Here is a 21,825-nt window from a genome sequence, read left to right as displayed (position 1 = left end):
AGCCGGCCAATCAGATTTGGTAGAGCGATTGCTTTTTTCTCTTGTTGTTGTTGATTTTTTTTTTTTTTTTTTGTCATTATCCAATGCCTTGAGATATATTCTGGCTGGTGTAGAAAAAAAAAAAAAAAAAAAAAGCAGCGATGGGTCATGTGGGATCCCCCCGCACCCACCGCCTTAATGCCCCCTCCCTGTCTAGACAGTGACAGGTGTGCGTGTGTGTGCACACGCTTCTCTGTAGTTCAGATCAGAATAATGAACCACGCTGAGGGTAGTGTCTAATAGATACTTTCAATAAAATATTCATGTGTGAGACTAGTGTGCTGTGTAAAGTGGAGAGGATGTTAAATGAAAGCAGCCCTGCGCTCTGAAAGACAAGCTTTTACTGACAAAGAGGTCAACTAAGGTTACGCTCGATCAGCCGGTCTGATAAACCGTCCTGCCCCCCTGAGCTGCAATGTGTGCACGTTGTAGGGGGAAAAATAATAATTAAAAAAAATACTCTCCTTAAGAAAAAAAAAAAAAAAAAAAGCACTCTTGAACTTTTGTCTGCTCAGCCCTCCAGCTGTACAGGGGAGGCAGAGGTGTCGCTTCAGACAATCGCCATCTCTCAAGCTGCGTAGGCTCCATACGGATATTGTTGCGTGAGCACCGTGGTGAGCACCCAGGGCACTCAGTTGACTGTGCGCGCCATCTGCAGGACTGCGCGATGTGGATTAATACCGCGGGTTCAACGGAGGACACCCTTCCGTCACTGCTTTGACCTACATTAACCAGGAACACCACCGCCGGCCTTAATACGGCGGTTTTGCAATCCGACAATGAATCACGTTCACACACACACAAAAACGCTTTTAATACTCATTAGCAGTCGGAATTGTGACATTTTAGAAGGATAAACTGAACATCCCGAAACGGCGGATCCGCGTGGCGCACGCCTTTCCCGGAACAGTATTTAAGATACTTGGCTTGATTAACATGGCTCAGCCGGCTGCACGTGCAGGGAGGATTCACAGTAGAGAACATTTTGTTTCAGTGGTGCCTCTGAGAGCTTTACATGGTTTACCACACTCGCCTTTATGGCAGTGTATTGTTGCCATATAAGAAAACAAATATTTAATCCGAAATATTCTTATTTTTTTTACTTTTACCCGACACCAAACCATAATTTCTAACCAAACAGACTGATGCAAATTGCCCATTTTTGTTTTGAAAGCTAGCTGCTCCTACTTAAAAATGGAGTGCAATAAATATAAACCAAATATAAATTGCAATAATATCAGACACCTATTTTCCCTAATTGTGCCATATTATTGACAAATTAAACAATAATATAGAAAAAGGTCATGCAAAATTTAAAGACTGAAAATAGGCCTATAGTTAATCATAATTAATGAATCAGAAAGTAACAGCATTAACTCTTCAAGAAGCTTTTACATCTCAGATGTAAGATTTTTAAAAAGGAAAAACATAATAATAAATAAATTTTTAAAAAGTCACCTTTGGTTGGCAAAACCTTCCATGTGAATTATGAACAGCCTGGACCTTGTGTTAAAAATTCTCAAATTCAAAAGTTTAAATAATAAAAAATAAACGATAGAATCCTAAGAATAAAAATAATGAATATTTGCATATTTTCCAAAATGGCTAAGTTAACAAAAAAAGGTCTCAGCAGTGTAACAGTTGGAGACTTACTCAAGAGCAAGTGTGAATCAGACATGAATGCTGGCTTGAAACACAGCGGTAAAGGACCAACAGATAATCAAGTTCTCATCCCTAAACCTGGATCGCAGTCATCCTTTAACAAAACATGGCATCACTTTCTGTGTTTGAAGTCCTTAAATGTTCAGTCTCATGAAAAGTTGAATTGAATCTAAAGAAAACCGTGTATACATGTTTTTTGTTTTTTAAAACATCCAATGGCAGCTTTTTTGGGCTAAAAACCCTCCAAAACTTGCCACTTGATCCTATTTAACAAATATGTTTTTTGTTAAATTTGACCACAGCACAACTGGCACAGACAGAGGAATATACATCTGCAGAGCTCCCACTGGTCGTCATTTTATCACTGATGTATTCCACATCAGTTTGCCCATCAATAAATACAAAAATAAAAATTCATGCAATGAACAGCTGCAAAGTTTAGTGGGAAAAAACAAACAAAAAAGATTTTGAAATTGAAATTTAATCAATATATAATAAACCTCAGCTTTACCTATTGTAACCCACAACATTACAACCAATTAAGACATATTTGTAACATATTTTGTTATGAATATTTATTAAAAAAAAAAAAGTAAAATTGCTGCCACATCTAAAAATACTCCGTGGGGGTAAAACAGGAACATTCTGTAATTTCGCAGGTCAAGTGACGTCTCACGCAGCTTTAAATGTAACCAACAGAGGGCAGCACTGTGACTTTTTTTTATTTTTTTTCATTCATTCATTCATTCATTCATTTACTCTGCTTCCTGTATATTCAAATACAAGGCATGCCTTACATTTTCCTTCATTTGCACATGACCTCTGATAGTCTGATATTTCAAAGAAATATGTAGTTTTCAACAATGTGAACTTGGTTCTTTTGGAGAATCAGTTTGCTGTCAACAGTTTGATCTGATAAGCTTCTACTCTCTTGGACATGTTGCACGTAGAATTTGAGGCGAAAAACAAGGCAAATTATTATCCCACAGCATCCGACACAGAAATACATCCGCTGCTGTGTATTAGATACTATAGCATTGTACAAGTCCACTCACATGTCTCGTCCTTGTGTCTATTGCTCTATTTCAATACATTCCACTAAATGAATGGCCCACAGGCTATTCATTTTACAGACAGTCTAGACAACTCATTATGGTCTGGGTGGCAACTGACAATGTGCAAACTGGTTTAGGGCAGGTGGAATTGGTTTTCATTCAGTTTGTAGAGCAATTAAAATGTTATTTCTTTTGAAAACGTTCCGTCCAAAGGCTGCTTTGTTTTAAACCCACACGGCAGTAACTCGCTGTTCTTTCTCATTACTTAAAAGTTATTGTGTGCTCAAGATGCTGTTACACACTGAACAGTTTGCAAGCTTTGCAAACCAGTTTTGGGTCCAAGTTTAATCTCAGTTAGCCAGATAGTAAGCACTAACACTTAAAGTTGTGTGGAATAACACAAAGTGAAAATCAAATAATAAATCAGATCCGAATTATGAAAATACAACAGCCTTTATGCAGTACACAACTTCACTTACGTGACTGTGCTGTTCTAGTTAAGACTTAAGTGTACCATAAATGTGTGGCGTGCCAAGCATGCGTTGCCTAAACAGGCATGCTTTAGCCTGGTGCTCTTTAAACCAGTCACCAAGGTTATACCACACTCCAGCACTATCTTTCCATAACGTCCCTGCACAGCATCATTGTTCCGTGTTATCTCGAAGGACAATTCAGAATAGATTTGTTTTCGTTTTGCTGCATAAAGACACTTGAAAATCCTACTAGAGCCACGACCCATCTGTGCATTCCAGTGTGCCATCCACGCATGAATAAGTGAGACACACCTCGATACTCAGTCAGAGTTAATCAGTATAATGATTCAAAATGATTCACAAGGAGAAACATACGCTATTCATGAGTGCATACTATTATATTGTTTTTTGGCATTGACACTGTTGCAATCCGATAGAAAGGCGCTTGCTTTTACAGCCACAGTGCAGCCATCCACCATGCGACCTCATTCACACCCTCAGTAATACACAATGTACCAGAGCATATTAAAGAAATTTCACACGTTGTGGTGGTCGCTACCATTTTTCTACTACCCAATGCTTCACATATTTTCCGCTCTGAAGAAACAACAGCAAAGACAACATGTTGTAACGTTTTATGCTACAAAGAGAAAAAAATTAATGGCCATTAAAAGTAAAATTTACTAACAAGCTACCCAAAGCTTGCAACATTTTGTAATGCACAGTAAATTTGGAATGCCGAGAGCTTCTCGCCTCTCATCTTCAAAACTGGCATCAGGCAGATTGTTGACAAGTACAGACAATAATATTTCTTTGTGAGCTCTTCTTCTTCTTTTGGTTATTTGGTCTTTGGTCTTAATTTGTCAATTATCGGGCCTAAAATAACTTTTTTTGTGGCCATGCAGTATGTCACTGACAACATTAGTGTTACATGTTTCACTGAAACTCACAAGAAATGATCAGAGACGAGCCAGATGTGACACAAAATAAGACACATCACATCACAACAAGTGATTTTTTTTTTTTCCCCCCTTTTCCTTTTTGGCTGGGACTCCTCTCTGTTTCGAGCTGGGTGTTATTAAATTCTGCAGAAACTGTAAAACGGCACTTATTTGGGTCGTGTTGCATGTGTGATGGGAGGAAAATACTGTAGCTCCTGCTCTTTACAGAATAGCACCAACTGTTCCGTGAGTCATACATCATTTGAGGTTAAAGATTTTAGAGGAAAAAAATTAAACAAAACCAAACAAAAGGAGAAAGAAGAATGTGTAAAATCAGTAGCTTGTTCTTCAGGTTTAACCCTTTCCCGATTTGACTGAGCTTCACTCGCAGCACTGCCAGTACTTCCATTGTGCACCTTCTGACAGAACAAGCAAAGCGAGAAATCTTTTGTGCACTTACAACACACACTGCCAGAGTGCTGTGCTACATAAAGTAGTTAAGACTTACATGTTTGGATAGAACCGGAGGGATGACTGATTATGGTGCAGGTTTTCTTAAACAAGATATTTATTCATGTCAAATGACAATAATTTACTCACGGGGCAAGTGAATAGTAAAGATTTTAACTAATGTATAACATCATGAAACTTTCCCTGTTGATTATTTATAAAGACAATTATTTTTCATACTACAAGTTTGCTAAAATCGTATGGTTTGATATGTAAATGAGGAATTGTCTAATTAAATATGCGCCAATTTTGATACATTTCAAGAACAGAAATCTCAGCATTGGATAAATGAAAAATCTTGTTTCATTTTGCCGGGATATCAGAGTCAAAGGTTTTTACACATGGGATTTTGGATATCTCTTTTTATCCCTCAATAAATCAGAAAATACAGCTATAAAAACATTTTTTTATCAAATTTTGCAGTGTTTTTAGGAATAAAATGTTATACAAATCAGGCTGTGAATGATATATTAACAAATCTTTCTGTAAAATCCTTAACAATATAGATGGGAATAAGACTGTAAAGTTGTTTGTGTGTAAGTGCTACTGAAGTGGAGATTTCCTACTCAGAGTTAGAAAAAAAATGATTTTGAGAAACTTGTTGTAAATTTAAAGGCTGTTTTCTCAACTGTGAGTGAGAAATCCCCACTTCAGTAGCATTTGCACACATCAAACTTTCCAGTTTTATTCACATTTATATTCCTAAAGATTTTACAGAAGGGTTTGTTCAAATAACATCCAGAGCCTGACTTATATAACATTTTATGTGTTAACTTTTTGTGAATTCAGGAGACATCAAGAGACGCAAATACACAAAGTGTAGTAAAATAAACACCCAAACGTTTGGATATTTTCCTTTCATTAGTCTGAAACAAATCATATTATCAAAACAAAATAGCCCAACATCTCAAAATTGTTTTTGCCTGCAGTGTCTCGCCTTAATTCATGAAAGCTCTTGACTTATAGATGCATGTATCCATGGTCAATGTAAAATCAAACATTATTAACATATTTAAGATTTTGTGTCTTATTTGCATATATCTGACTCATATGTACTCAAGTAATTAATACAACTTAAAATGTATTGCAGTGACATCTTGAGACTAAACCAGTGATTATCTCAGACACGAGCAACGAAAGCAACCAAAATACTGCCTTGTACTTGTCCCTTTTACAAAGACAATGGAGGTAACATGAATGAGTTATCACAATACTGTCTTTTCAGGGACACAGTCCAAGTGGTATAAATGATTAATAGGCTTCTTCACTTGTCTTTCAGCTCTCAAGGGCCCCCGTCTGTGTCAGCCTCGCAGTTGACAGATAAGAAAAACCATGCCAGTGGTCTCCACCAATTCTTCCTCAACTCTTTGCTTAGTGATTCATATTTCATCTCACCTCTGTTTGCCACAAGCCAGGCAAACTGCGTCAAAAATGTTATTAGATCGTGATGACTTTACACCATCTGTTATGTTGAAAAGTACTTCTCCCCTGATTATAAGACACACAGGCAGACCAAAACCAGTTTACTTGTATTTCGCTGAGATACAATTTTATGTCTAAGTGGCTTCTTATTGTATTCCAATTGCTTTCATTCGGATGTTGACGTTATGCAATGTGAATTTGGAGGTTATATGAATATAGAAAGTCTGAGGAAGTCACAGTGCTTGCAGAGAGCCACCGTTTTAGCCATCGGCTTTAACCTCTCCATCAAAATGTAAATCATATCAGTAAGTGGAGCGCCGTAAGCCTCCCTGACCATGTCTGTCTTTCAACAGTCTCTTTAGAGCTTCCATGGATGACCTGATGATGATAAGTGCCCCGGTGCAGAGCTGCACTCGACTCCTCCAAAGGCCACGGGAAGCTCGTCAGCTGGACATGGCTGTTCTTCAAGTGAGCAAATTCCAAGTGTTGGTGGGAAAAAGTGTCTGAGCAATTTTGCTTCTCCCCAGGAGGCACGAACATTCACCCTTGAACAACCGCTCTGTCAGAAGCTCGGCCAAGACCTTGAATGACCATACAGGTGACTGGCTGGCAGTCAGAGTCGTGGCAGGTGGTTGTGGGCACGAGAAGGAATACCACAGCAATTCAAAGCCCAGAGTTTGACATCCCCTGCTGTCAACTGCTGGGGGACTTTGAGAGGAAGACTGCTTTCTATTTCTGAACACGGACGGTCCGAGCACAAAACTGCAGCTGTTAATATGGGCAGAAGTGGAGTGTTAAAGAGGGAGCTCTTAGCTTCTTGAAATTAGTCAATGGGCTCATTCATTAAGTACTCTGATGACGGCTTCTGGATGTCGAACACAGTTTCAGTGCTGGAGGTTACAGCATGCCGTATATGTTTTAAACTCAGTCATGCCTCAGTTGGAGCAGTTCACTGCCTAAAACATTGAATACCTTGAAAAGGCACCTAAAGCCTGCGGCTGAGTTACACTGGCATCTGTGAGGCCACAGCAGGTGTTTGAAAAGCAAAGAGCAAAAAAAGAAACTTGAGTATAAAAAGACAAGAGATTTCAACAGGTCTCCTGTGTTTAGTTGCACTATTCTTTCTTCATTACTGATTTTACTTCAGTTGTTTTGAATTTGTTATGTACTCGATTGACAGTGTAGCCACAAACATCCCAAATATCACCAGTACCTATTGTGCCAACAGGACTTCTTCACAACAGATGTTTTTTGGAGGAAACATTCATAATAGCTCTGTTCTGTTCAGTTGTTCCTGTTGACCCTGCACGCACAATACAAGAAGGCAAAAACTCTAGAAGCTAAATGAATTCAGACCGATTTTATTATTATTATTTTATGTCATATGTTTGTCATTTGTCAAATGAGCAATAGCAAATGTTCAAACTGAAAAATAGCATGCCAAGCAGTATGTAATGTGCAGGTTGATTTCCTAGTAGCAGTGCAGAATTTTACCAGCAGATGGTGTTCAACTCCATGTAATGAGACACAAGATCAAGCACAGCTCAGCGTTGGGTAACAACTTAGAGAGTGTTTTTGAGTATCAAGGTTGGAAAGTAACTACAAACATTAATTATTATTATCTATATCATCTAGTGGATAAAATTATCAAATTTTACCTGAATTAAAGAGAGATGGATGGAAAAGGATGTAACGCCAATGCAAATTTTTCCCATTCAATCACAACAACAAAAATATTAATACATCGATTCAGTTTTAACTCTTGTATCTTGTAAATATGGAAGATCAAACATGTTCTTTGTATAAATTGGCAGTAAAATCTGTCCTAATTAGGGCTGATTTAAACTATTTTTGAAAAGAAATCATATGGCACATGAATGAACTATCATCCATCTACATTGGTCTCTCTCTCTATCTGATCATAAAATGCAGCATCCTTTTTATTACTCACATCTATCCCAACTTTGTAGGTATCATTATCGCTTGCCAGCTTCCCACACCAACTTAAATCCATACATTGTTCCCACAAATTTATATAATCCCAGTCACATTCTACAGTTAAACGTACAGCGTTTTTCAGATTAACATTAGGGCTTTACTCCCACCACCAGCTCTGTTGCTCAGGCTGATATGCCAAGAGGATGAATGTGAGCTATATCATTACATGCTGCAGTGGACAAATGAATGCATTAGCACCCTTCGAATTCCCCAGCTGCTTATTAATTAGCATGCTGTGGGATGGTGGGAATTATCAGCAAGAAAAGGTTACCGCAAACTCGCAAGCTCGGCTAGTGTTAGACAGGGAAGTACCTCGTTCGCTGTGGGCCTGCTTTTCCTTTACCAGTGTGCCAAATGCCATTTCACCAGGCTGTTTGCTCTGCAAACGGCATGCACTGACAAGTGGAAGTGAGGTGGTTAATCATACAGCAGTGCAGCAGTGAGGTATTTAAAATGTGCCGTCTGCTTGTGAGCTGTCTATAAGGCTACTAATTGTGAGTAAATGTATTGTTGTTTTGTCTGAATTCTGTTTGTATTTGGCATATTTATCATCTAGATATAATAAGCCTAAGAAGAACCCAAAACGTAAGCAATCCCTTCAGTGATTTTCAGCCTTATTTTCATGCATTAGTCATGGTGCTGGCAAGTGTATACCGCCCACAACACTTTGTCAGTGTTCTTTGTAGCAGCCGGGTTTACTTCCACCATCCACTGACGTATCAAGGACTACAGGGACGGTTTGAGTTTCATTCTCGGTCTGCCTTGTGATATCGCAGTCTGACGGTCAAACAACTTCTCTGCACAAGAGAAATTATGAAAGACTTACTATTGTATAACATGCTGTGAAAGCCGCGGAGCCATACAGCTGGAGGTGACGCTTGGGCTGCTCCTCAGGCCCACTTAGTACTAGAAGCCAGGCTAAGTTAGCAATAACGATGAAGACACTTCAGTGACTTCGTCAGAATCTAACAGATTGACAAGATTCTTCTCACAAACCCAGGTCAACACAGGAACACGCATGCCATTTAAGTCTACATGCCTTGAATGGTGTTAAACAACAAAGTTAACATCTCTGGGGTTTTTTTTTTAGAACCAAAAAGCCATTTTAAAATATGTGATTTCTCACAACAGGCATGCTGGTACATGTAGGCAGTGTGAAACCAGCTCTCTGAGCTGAAGGACAATCACTTCCCTACCAGCATGAGTGGCACATTGTAGTGTATGGTGCAGTTGTACTGTAACCTCAATAGACCACAAAGACTACGACACTACTACAGTGTGTCCACATTATTAGCAGCAATATTTTCCTTTAACAGTCAACTTTAAAGCCCATGAAAACTAATTTAAGCTAAAGTTAGCGGCGTTTTATTTCACATAAGACATTTCCATATTGATGATTTTATCTTTGGGATGTTATGAATCTTTCTGCATCAATCAGGATTTAGAAATATCTGACTTAAAGGTCCCATATTTTACGCTTTTCTGTTTTTTTTTCAGTCTTGATATCCATATGAAGATATTTTTCTGCTTTTGAGTACCAAAAACGATCTCAATATAATTTCACGTCTCTCCTAACCTCTTTTTGTAGCTGTACCAATGAACACGCTGTTTTGTGTCTGTCTGTTTAAGGTGCATTGATATTCGTGACCCCATCTTCTGATTTCCTGATGTTTTCTGAGTGACACATGCTCAGGCCGGAATGACCGCTCAGCATTTTCTTCCAAGTAAAAGGTTGGACAGTGGGCCGTGCTGAGGGCGGACATATGACACGAGTTTGTGACATCACAAACGTACAGAAGTCCAAACAGCACAGTTGCTGAATACGGGTTGTTCAACAGTTTTTATACAGCACCTACACCTGCTTTATAATAATAATTTAAAAAAAAGACAAGGTAATCAGAATTCATACAACAAGGGACCTTTAAACTGAGTTAAATATGAGTTGTATGTCTGAAGTATGATCACCACACCCACACAGTCCCCAAAAAAATAGGATTAGCTGTGTGTTTGAGTATTAAACTCTTAATGAATTGTATTTTCTTCCTCCAAACTTAAACTACTGTGATGAATGTTTATTATGTATGAGAAATACATAAGGTCTGAAACTTGGGCTCCAAAGCTGGCACATAATTATTTTCCACAGTAAACACATTATTCAAATTCATCCTCCACGTTATTTTGCTTTTTTTAAAATGTCAAAAGGAGCAGACAAAAAAAATTATTGTGGCTTTATAGTCCTTTGAGCTTTGGTAAGAATATAGGAACATAATCCAAATTTTTTAATAAAAGCAGACAGAAATGTGGCTCTTGTCAGTGCAGAAAATATATACTTAGGCTCCCATTTGCACTTCGGTTGAGGCTTAGCAGGTGCACACCTCCTCTGCTATGAGCATCTAGCAAACCCCAAGCCTGCTGCATCACACGTACACAGACCGTGTATAGACAATCTGGTGAGGTAGCTTCCGTCACCTCCCTCAGAAACAAATGTTACATACATCACCCAAATCAGTGAACATCTGCCTGGGGACACACAAAAATCCCAGAATCCAAACTGCAACGTTTCCTGAGGAACTCACACATGGCACATTTCACACATCACCTGCATTAAGGACAGTATACTTCAGGGAAGCTGCAGTAAAAATGAAAGCAGGCAGGCCCAGCCAGCAGCCGCCAAAAACGTCTGCACAATGATACCCCTAAACAACACCAAAAAAGTGACACGTCCTCGAGCGAGCTTGCAGACACCTCAGGAATGGTCTTGGTTTTTATGGCAGGTGAATATTTTTGGACTAGGGAAAGGGAGTTCATTGCGCAGGCCTGCATCACTGAAAACATCATTTCAAAGAACAGCATTCTTGATTATGATATGTTTGACATTTCAATCAAAGTAACACTTATTTCACTGCGTATAATCAACTGTATTGTAATGTGAATAAGGCAAACCTATTGAAAAATGTGCCATTGGCCCCTGCTGAAGATAAATCTGGCTGCTGTCCAAACAGCAGCCCCATGATCTGGATGTTCTGCTTGGGTTTAGCCTGTTTAGATGAACAGTGCTTGTCCTTGGCCTACTTTTTGGTCAGAGGCATGCCATAGAGCCAAAAGACTATAGTATTTAAGCAAAGCGCCACAGCAGGATGGAGACAACATATTTGTGGGTGAGTGCTTTTCAAGTCTTATTAAAAGACAATTATAAATGGAGGTTTGTGGATGTACTGTACATCAGGGGAGATGCTCTCAGTATTCAAGCCCGTCCACAGGGAGAGGTTTTTCTCTCTGCTACTTCTAGCATGATATATTTTTAACAGCATGTGTAAGTGTGTGTGCCTGCGTACATGCGTGGGTGTTGTATGGGCAATGAAAGGTTGGGTTTTTTTGTGTTTAAGATATAGACTTTCTTGTCATTTACATAACCCTTATCAATATGATGCTGCTTTTCTGTAACCAATTTTAGTCCAGTCAAAGCTCGTCCTGTTTGTAATGCGCACCAGAAGAATCAGAACTTCGAGAATGTGAGAGGACTCAAGTTTTGGCAAAGGAAATGTGAGCGCGGAGCTGCTTGCTCACTCGAGAGCTGAATTATATAATCTTGTATACAGGTCAGCCATATTAGGATCATCTTCTGAGAGGAAACGTGTGTTACGTACAATATACAGTAGGGTTCATAACTCAAATATTCCCTTTCATATGTATAAAAAAACCATAAAAAAAAATAAAAAAAATCATAATTGCCAACTGAAAATGTAGGCTACATTAAAAGCTGTCACAGTCACCTGATTACCTTGTTCACATTCTGGTACACACACTCACATGAATTACTAATGCGTTCACATACATTATGTGTTCCCAGTTTGGCACTAAAATATTTACATAGCCATACAATATATTTTAACCCATTTCTGCAAAACCCAGGAGATTTTCTTTTTTACCTTTTAGTTGTGATATTTCAGTTTGAATAGTGTTTAGTGGAAGAGGAAGCTGTCAAATCTGTCAAAGTATATCAGCTATCAAGACAGAGGGCACAATGAGTGTTGCCGTCCAAATGAGCAATTTAATGAAAAACAGGAGCCTCACATCATCAGCGATGTGATAAGTGGAAATACTTAATTATCTGTGACATTTGCAGGTGATTTGCGAACCCATTTCTGCTGGCACTTAGTCAGGATTAGTTTAGCACAACAGAGCACAAGAGCCAGCTACACTACACAACAATGCAGTACTACAGAGTGAAGAGCAGATTACTGGAGAGTTAATTCATTTTGTGGAATTTTATGAACATTTTAAGTGATTTGTTAATTGATTGATTGGCCTATACCCAGGATATAAAACAAAAACAATTTAAAAACGGAGGTCGACAATTTTTAAAAAGAAACAAAAGATTCAAATGTCCATCTGTATATAGTTTTAATCTTTCTCTTATTCCTTTTCTATATACTGGCAATGAAGAGACCCTTCTGTGACGTGCTTTCAGTGTAAGTGATAGGTGACAAAATCCACCTTGGTCTGTGTAAAAATTCAAGTCAATATCTTGCTCTTTCTTTAGTACAGAATTCCTTCCCTGTCCCTCATTGCAGTTCAGCAAAGAAACACTATCTGTGGAAACACAAAGAGGGAATCTGGAGGATAATTTGATTAACACAGACTGCTGAAGCCTCAAACAGTGTTAACCTGAGATAAACTTCAAAGTTCCTTTGTCCACCAAACAAAGACTGTGGATTTTGTCCCCCATCACTTCCACTGAAAGCGTGTTAGCAGATTCTCTGATGCCTATTTTTTTCTCCTTTGTGGAATTATAAAACTTTTGGCCAGACAAAAGAAAGAAATTGAAGAAAACATCTTGGATTTGTGATTATAGCCCAACCAATCCTGGATTTTATTGGGGCGATACAGGTATAGATATTTAAGGGTTTAGAAATAACTACATAACTAAACCATAGTGATGTTTTTCAACGTAAAAAATAATCTTGATATGAATACCTTCAACTTGGACATTTCACAGTTTAAAACAAATCATGTAATCATTAACTGTGGCCCTGTTTATTTTTTCTGGACATATACTAAAGTAAAATCCCCTCAAAAATAAATATTTAGGGTTCCTTTGAGTTTGCACTGTTACTAAAAAACATTTTCGGCTCGTTATATTGTTTACTTGGTTAAAATATGCAAAGTTTAAACACTAAAAACAGACAAAAGCAGTCTCTTAATAAATCCATCAGAGGTCCTTAGTCTTTAAATACATAATAGAGTTGTCTGAAGGCATCATAGGCTGGTGAGAGTTATTAAATGTTATATGATGACGTGAAATATTGCTTTAACTACCTCTGGTGGAATCTCAGCTGGCAGTCTCATTAAACTTCAGTCACATTAAACTGCTGTCGAACTTCTCACAAGTTAGGTTTGTAGTTCAGGATGAATCAAAAGACTGAACTGTCTGAGTGGAGACTAACAGGTATTTAAAAGTAGAAGTGAAGTAACTAAGATTGTCTGTCTTTACACTTAATTACAAAGCGTGACATTTGTGAAAGCGTGACTGCGAGTGTATTTATAACAGTGACCATCTGTAGGATGTGGCCATCTGTGGACAAGAAGTGTCTGCGCTTGTGTTGTGTTGCACTGTAGATTTCGATCAAAGCCTGTACTCTTCACCCCCGGGGAAATAAATGTGTGTTCATCATTTAGAATTGCTTTATCGCTGCACCATTGCTCCGGCATAGTGGGGAGCTGAAAAGTGGGGACGAGGTGGGGTGGACTTGTGCAATTATAGAACCGATGATGTAAAGACACTAAAGCACACGTTCCCCCTTACACAACCCCACAAGTGGTACGTTCCACAGTCTTAAAGGCAAAGTGTACTGAGAGGAGTGCATACATATACATATACATACATATCTTTTTTTTTTTTACACCATTTTAGTTAAACTAAACGTGATAAGGAAATGTACTACAAATCCTATATGATTTTTAAATTTGAAAGTTTTCTGGAAATTTCAAAAATCCCACATGGTGAATAATTTGTGTAATTTTTTGTTCAAATAATCCACTAGATTATTTCTGGTGAATGCTCATTTAAATCTGACTATCCCTCATGGTTCTCTTTTCTCCATAGAAAATGAATGGACTTACACATATGTACAAATGCATACACATACACACACCTACACACAAGCAGCTCCACACACCTACAGGTTTTGATGCTCAGGTGTTTAAATCCAGTGCAGAGTTCCTTACTCAGTCCTCAGCACTACACGGGTGGCCATATGACAACAACAAGCCTCCCTATTGCCATGGCAACAACTGCACCATTGCTAAGGCAACAGCTGCAGAGTGGTACAACAAGCAGAAAAACCTTGATGTGTTTTCAGTCCCAGGGTTTCATCCGGTTAATACAAACTCCTGTTTAATGGGATTTGGTCTTCTTTAAGTCGCTCTCGCGGTGCTTCGTGCTGCTTTCTTTTTTTTTTTTTTTTTCTGCGATGCATATGTAATTCACACTCTCCTCAACACATTTTCTTTCGGTCTAATTCCTTCTGCCTTCACACACACACACACACACACACACACACACACACACACACACACACGCACACGCACACGCACACGCACGCACACACACACACACACACACGCACACGCACGCACGCACACACACACGCACACACTCACCCACACGCACACACACTCACCCACTCTCTCTCTCTGTCTCTCTCTCTTCTTTTCTCTCTCCTTCACTGTCCCCTCCCTCAGTTCTTCCTCTCCATCCTCTGCTGTTTCGCTGTCTTATTCTCTGTTTCTCTTATTCCCTTTCTTTCCACAGTGTCAACCCCCCCCCCTTTTTTTTTTGTTAATCCCGCCACCTCTGCTTTCCATCTCCATCCTCCCCTTCCTCCATCTCTTTTCATATTCACCCCATCTTTTCTCTTTCTTTTCCACCTCCTCTCTCATCTTGCAAAAAAAACCCCAAAAAACCCTGATCTACTCTCACCTTCCGTTTTCGCTCTGCTCTCTCTCTCATACTAAATTCTGAGACCACCCTCTCTCCTCTCCTCTCCTCTCTCTTTTCTTTGCTCACTCTCTATTTCCCTGTGGCCCTCCCCCTCCCTTTTCATGTTTCCCCCTCCCTCCATCCTCTCTTTCCCTCGCTGGTTCAGTTAGTCAAAGAAGAGATTCACGGAAGGAGAGAAAAGGGGGGAAAGGCAGGACGAGAGTGAGAGCGCAGGAGTGGGGCAGGCTGGGGAGAGGGGTGTGGGGTCTCAGCCCTCTGTCGTGGAGGGTTGGGGGGGTTGAGATACACCCCAATATTTTGTTCTAAGTACCATGGACTGCCTCTGCATTGTGACTACAAAGGTAAGCCTATCCGCTCTTCATTACTTGAGCTCTGTGTGTGTGTGTGTGTGTGTGTGTGTGTGTGTGTGTGTGTGTGTGTGTGTGTGTGTGTGTGTGTGTGTGTGTGTGTGTGTGTGTGTGTGTGTGTGTGTGTGTGTGTGAGAAAGAGAGTGAGAGGTGCCACAACTGGATCTGAACACACAGAAGAAGGAAGCATCCTCTTTCTGTCATCTCTCAATTACATGCTATCATGTCATTTCTTCTAGTGTATGACACAAACATGTTCCGATCTTTGTGCTTTTTGTGTGTGGGGGGTGGGGGGTGAGGGATGGGGGGGGGGGATTGAACATTTCAGTGTGAGCTGAGCTAACTGAGTCTTGTGTAGACTGAATACTCTTTGATATCTCCCTCTCTGGATGACCCTCTCCCACTCTCTCTGCATCTCCTACTCTGTGTCATGCTTTGCGAGTGTATAAACATGGGCTGGCTGACCTGCGTGGATGTAGTAAAAGCGGGGAGAGAACCGGCACTTGGTTTTGCCTGTGTGGGGCTTTGTGTGATGCCAGAGCTGCAGAATATGTCAGGGGGAGACCATGGGAGGGCACTCTGCATGCTAATACCCTCATCTTTTCTGCTGCTTTGCCTTAACCTCGGCCGTGAGCACACGTTAAGAGTTACCAGCTGCACACATCTGCCTCTCACACACAGTGTAGGAGCGACATGTTATATCATACACATGTGCTCAGCGTCAGTACTCAGCCCACTGCTCCGTGGGGGCAGTGCTAGACATGAAATTGGCTAATAAAAAGCAAAATGAAATAGCTAGTCTGACTCCAGACACACTCGGGGGTCAGACCCTGTTTGTTCAGACGGCTTCAAAATCCAGGTGGACACACTCATATACACACACACAAATCTAAAAGCAGGTGAACAATATACTGTAGCAGCTGCACCTGAGTGTAGTTTCTGGCAGGAAGTGATGACAAAAAGTGGGAACCAGGGATTCACACAAACAGCAACTCTTACAGCTGCGTGAAGGTGGTGATCCTTTGAAATTTTTCCTTGGACTTATTTGGTGTTTGTGGAGCAGACGTGAGCGCAGCTGCTGCTTTCAGATGCATTACGTAAATTTGTGCTTAACTGTGGCACATTACATTCATTTGCTTATCAAGCGCTCGGTTTCCGTGGCAACAGAGATTATTGGTCACTTAAACATAGATAAGTAGGAGGAGGAGTAAGACACACTGTGGAGGTTTACAACAAAGGAAAACAAATACATTTTTGTTCATATTATTTCCATAGAAATAAAAGCATTTCACATAATTATACATCTTCCCCTGTAATGAGCAAACTTCCAAGCTGATAAGTGTCTGTCGGTTCGGCGAACTTATTTGTGTTACCCAACACGATGCAGTGTGACAAATTCTGTGAGAAAAAAAAAAAGAAGAAGAAAATGTCACGGTATCTCTGTAAGCCTGGAACATCAGTCCCTCATGTATCGTATTTGCTGTAAATGTGACTCACTGAGTTAGCTTGACAAAAGAAAACCCCCAAAAACCTGTTTAAGTGAAAGACCACAGTTGGTAACAGTGGATGTTTCATCAGACTTGTTCCAGAATCCTGCATCGCGATCAAAGTGAGAAAAGACTCACTGTAAAGCCGGCAAAGAAAACCACAGTATTGCCAAGAACTTGTGAGACAGATGGTCAGTTTATAAAAGGGAAAGTTAGTGCACTAAAGTGTGTGAAGGAAGGCACTGACTGATTGGCAAAGCAGGTCTTTGATCAACCAATTATATCTGTGGTTGTATTTTCATGCAGAGCCTCCATGTAACTTTATACACATCATTTAAAATGAGCTAAACATAAAAACATTTTTTTTTTTTTTAAATGGACATTTGCAAGAAGACACGAGACTCATCCAGCTCTCCACAATGCAAGTGAACCTGAATACAGGTCAGACTTGGCCAAAAAAAAAAAAAAACCCAAAAAACCTGGTGTATTCCTTTAAATGTGAGTTATTAAACTTTAATGGAGGCTGGCTGCATTGCAGGTGAGGAGTGTGGCTTGCCGTCATGTAGCAGATGATGGGTGAGCAGCTCCCTGAGTGAGCTGTTGCCTGACACCCACATACTGTATAACAGGTTATGTGAACAATGCTGCTTCCCTGTGCAGGTCTGTGCACAAAGTTTTTTGCTGTGTGGGTGAAAGCCACAGCAAGCCAGTGAGTGACAAGTATCTGATAACGCTTGTATAGAGTGGCACGCCAAGTCGAACAAAAGCGCTACTGTCCTCAGTGCTGATTTTAGTTAAAAGGCTAGCAACACAATAGAAATACAGGCTTCTCCCAGCTGTCTTCAAGGCTTCAATGGCATCCTCAGTGAGCCACTGTGTTGAGTCTTTTGGTGGAAAATTCACCTTGAATTTCCGGCAGGATGACATAAATTAACCTCTTTTGAAAGCAGTGGAGGCATACTTAGAGCAATTTTGAGGAAACAAATAACAAAAGAAAGCTCATTTGTGCAAAAGAAGAGTTTCTCATCCTTGAGGTAAAATTGTATAACTATTTCCCCTTCTTTCATAATGCTAATTCACAATTGTCCATCTGAGAAGATTCAACATTTGATGGGAGTTGGATCGCCGTCATTCTCCTGAAGCCTCCAGAATACCCTGTAATGAAACCAGTCTCTTAAAACGCGATGCTAACTCCACAAACACTCCAACAAATACGGATGACGTCTTGTTAAGTCATCACTGCTGGTGTCGAAGCTGTCATCATGCACTGCTTATAATTTAATCTTATTTATTAAACATACATTTCAGTTCCTACCAAGATCCTCCTGAGTGGATATAAATGGACTTTTTAACAGCTTATGTAATTTACTGCTCCTTCCTACACTAAAATCTCAGCAAAAAAAATAAAAAAAATAAACAATAACTTGCAACATATGATACCAGTGAATCATACAGAAGTGTCATTACATAACACTTAGAACTGGAATATTAGGGCATATCAGCTCAAGGAGACGTCACAGGATTTATATTTGGTTGCGAGCCTGACAATACCTTTGACTCTCCCTCCCTGTATGGCACTGAGTCAGAGAAGGATGGTTTGATATTTGAGAGGTGAGAACAAAGATGGTGCTCAATGTGAAAGGGATTTAAGATCTAAAAGCAGCTAATCTTAATTCTATCTTTGAGGAAATTATTGCGTGTAAAAGGAGGACGTACAGTATATCTGCTACCTCTTCCTCCCCCTTTGATTATCGCTCCTCTCCCTGTCGTCCCCCTCGTTCCACTTCTCTGCTCTCACATTTCCAGTTCCACCATTTTTTGTCCTCTCTGCCTCCTTCACCTCTTGTAATCCTTCACTCGCTCCTCTCCTTCAGCCTCATCTTTCCTTTACCCCCCGCCCCAGCTCCCTCTCCTCTTCCTCTGCTCTCTAACTTACCTCCTGCCCTCTTCTTCAGCACTTTCGAGGCTTCCCTCGTTAGTGTTCCTTAAAATGAATTATACATTTGACAAGATGTAGTCAAAGTCAGCAGCCCCGTGTGCACATTATTGGCTTCATGTATGGCTACGTGGGCCAACATGAACATCCTCTTCCTTGGAATGGGTTTTAGCACTCACATTTGTAATTATTTTGTGCTGCCAGCTATTCTTATGGTTCAATATATATGAATATTCATATCGGCTGAAAGTGTGTGTTTCTCTGCATGTGCATACAAGGATGAGAAGCTTATGGCTGCTGCATCTTTGCTGTAGCTCTAAGAGTCTCCAAAATGGAGCTAGGCTAAACCCTCTGCTTAGAAATCAAACAGAGCCTCCTCAGTGTTCATTCAACTCATGCACCTGAAGGAGCATCCACTCACCACGCTGTGTGACGTGTGTCTGCGCTGACTGTGTGACATACAGTACAGTGTGCTGTGCGTGAGGATTAGTGATCCAGTGGAGAGCTCAAATGATCTCCACTCAAGGGCACGAGTGTCCATCAGGCCTTTGTATGCAGCCACAGAGACACTGATCCTGCCAAGTTGCTCCCAGGGCACAGAGAGCGAAGCAGGACTTGCCCCAGTGCAAGACTGATGCCATGACTGCACAGTGCTGAAGCTCTCTGCTGGCTGATTAAAAAAAACACAACAGCAGAACTGAGGGGATAACGGAGATGTAATTATATACGGCCAAATGTTTCCTTTTTTTATTTAATTTTTTTGATTGATCTGTCGTCGTCTCAGCTCAAATGGCTGCTTGCTTTTGCGCTCATGAAGAAATGCAGGGAATTTATGGGGTTAGCCGTGGTTTTGCTTCATCTTTAAGTGCATATTGCACCGCTCACCCACACATTCAAGCACTTTCTGAAAGAAAAGCCGCACACCTACATGATCAGACAGAATTCACACAAACGGCAGCGCATCTTGCTCCAGCACAAGTGTCTGCACTGAGGACTGCGACTGTAGCCTCGCTCTAGTTCAGAAAATGGTGGTGGTTCATGCCTTGGACGACTTGTCAGGTTAAACAGGGGCTACAAGAGAGCTGCATGGTGCTGCTTCTTAACCACAGGTGTTACATTCAAGCAGCTTCACTTGTTTAAAAGGTTGTTGTTGCAGAACATCAGATAATTTGCAACTTTTATCAAGGTGGTTTGACTAAGAAAATCAAATCACTGCATATGATGTTTTTTTCTAACATATATGCTCATCTGTCACCTTGTTTCACCCCCTGAAGCTTGCAGATGAACACCGGTGACGTCTCACTTCATATTTGAGCTAAAGGAGCATATTTCAGCTATTCTATAATGCCCATCACCACCACCAGGCGCCTCAGCTAGCGAGGAGGCTGCTAAGAGCTTCTCTTTGTCAAATGTACACAACACAATCTGTGCTGTCTTTTGCTTCACTCTGCTCTATGGTCTCATTCAGTGGGAGGATGAGCAAAACCTTATCATTTCTTTGGATCCTTATGTTGAATATTGAAATATTATAGATGGATATTTCAGTTTGCCATAATCTGAAAAGGCCAGATGATCAGACTGTATCGTTATTGCGTTTTAGTGTGTTTATGTATCTGTTGTCTATAAGAACTGATCTTAGACAGGCATTAATTGTTTGGACTTTGGGGAATCTCGTGTTTGCCGTATCTTATGTTATTTGACAATATACAGGAGAAATAACAGTACGGCTCAAACAGCCTGTAGACTATCTACTTAAACAGACACTAAACAATATTAAAATCTTTCGGGAACTTAAAAACGCAGCTTATAGGTGCCTCCCACCAGTCGACCCTGCTTACAGGGTCTGACGCTTATTTCCAGTGTTGTGTCTGTCAGCATCGCTGTCCATCCTGAAATTGTCCATATGACAGGTGACAAATGCGATCCATCATGTGTTGTTTGGGCTGGAGACTTTGTCGTCTCACATTGAGTGAGAAGGCTAATGGTGAGACATGAGCCCGATATGGTGGACAGCGGATGAGAGCTACGAGTGTGAATGGAGAAAAAACACGACAAACTGTTGTAGTGTTTCTACAAATGAGGCTGAGATTTATCAAAATCAACAGCAGTGGTGATGTATATTTACTGCAAGATGGTGAAGAATTTGGTAAAAGTGGTTCTGTGGACATCACTCAGTGGAGAGCTGAGGTCACAGAGAGTCAACTTCTTATCTTGTCCTCAAGTATTAAAACTGTATGAGCACGTATAGACAGTTTGAACAGGATCGACTGATGTGTGGGTGGGATGTGGATGTGAGGGGGAGCAGAAAAGAGCATGTTTGAATAAAAAGTGACGCAAACAAGAATGACAAGGACGGTACTGCTGATATCATTGATATAACACGTGCATTAGCTTTGCAAATGGGATCAGACCTTCCTAAGAGTGCTGTGATCATTTTGTTTGAATACAGCACACAATGACACCTTGTGGCACACTGTTAAACTACAGCAGAGGAGCACATGACAAGGTGGCTCAGAGATACTGTCAAATTTCAGCTGCTGGTGTCGTGCATGTAAATAGCCTGATGCTACATCAGCTCAGGAGTGCATACGTGATCTGTGTTCTCTACGGCAGAAGCCTTGTGTGTTTCCACATAATTAATTGGGAGTAGGCATCTGCATTACTGTATTAGTTATTCATGAGCAGTCCCTTGTCACAGACCTCCATAATGCTCTTATCTGAAATTCAGGTCACGGATTCAGAGGTTTTTACCTTCCCATTTGGCAAAGAACACGAGGCTGCCCCAGAGCACCAGTCACATTTGAATGATATGCTTTGTATCTGTAATGATACACCTACATATGTGGCTTCGGCCCTGGAAAAACACTGAACACTTAGGTGAAGAACACGACATGAGCTAATGACACGCTGACAGTTTGAACACAGATGTGCTCGCGCTCCACACAGTAATGT

At 40.4% G+C, this 21,825-nt stretch overlaps 2 protein-coding genes across 2 annotated transcripts in view; one reads left to right on the top strand and one right to left on the bottom strand.

Annotated features, from left to right (window-relative positions):
* The window catches only part of LOC138629514 (GDNF family receptor alpha-4-like), a 326,543-nt gene that overhangs the window by 69,923 nt on the left and 234,795 nt on the right, over positions 1-21,825 (bottom strand). The gene's annotated exons all lie outside the window — the stretch shown is intronic.
* LOC138629552 (disks large homolog 4-like) overlaps positions 14,772-21,825 on the top strand; it is a 68,368-nt gene continuing 61,314 nt past the window's right edge. Inside the window, exon 1 of the mRNA XM_069713323.1 lies at positions 14,772-15,444. Within this exon, the coding sequence (XP_069569424.1) occupies positions 15,415-15,444 (30 nt within the window). The 5' untranslated portion in view covers positions 14,772-15,414. The remainder of the gene's footprint in view (positions 15,445-21,825) is intronic.

Source organism: Brachyistius frenatus, unplaced genomic scaffold, assembly GCF_029030835.1.
Source record: "Brachyistius frenatus isolate BFR_SWC_R1_liver_20210118 unplaced genomic scaffold, ASM2903083v1 Contig_117, whole genome shotgun sequence".
Classification (NCBI taxonomy): Eukaryota; Metazoa; Chordata; class Actinopteri; family Embiotocidae; genus Brachyistius; species Brachyistius frenatus.
The sequence above is the reverse complement of the archived record's forward strand: the minus strand, read 5'-3'. Positions and strand labels throughout refer to the sequence as shown.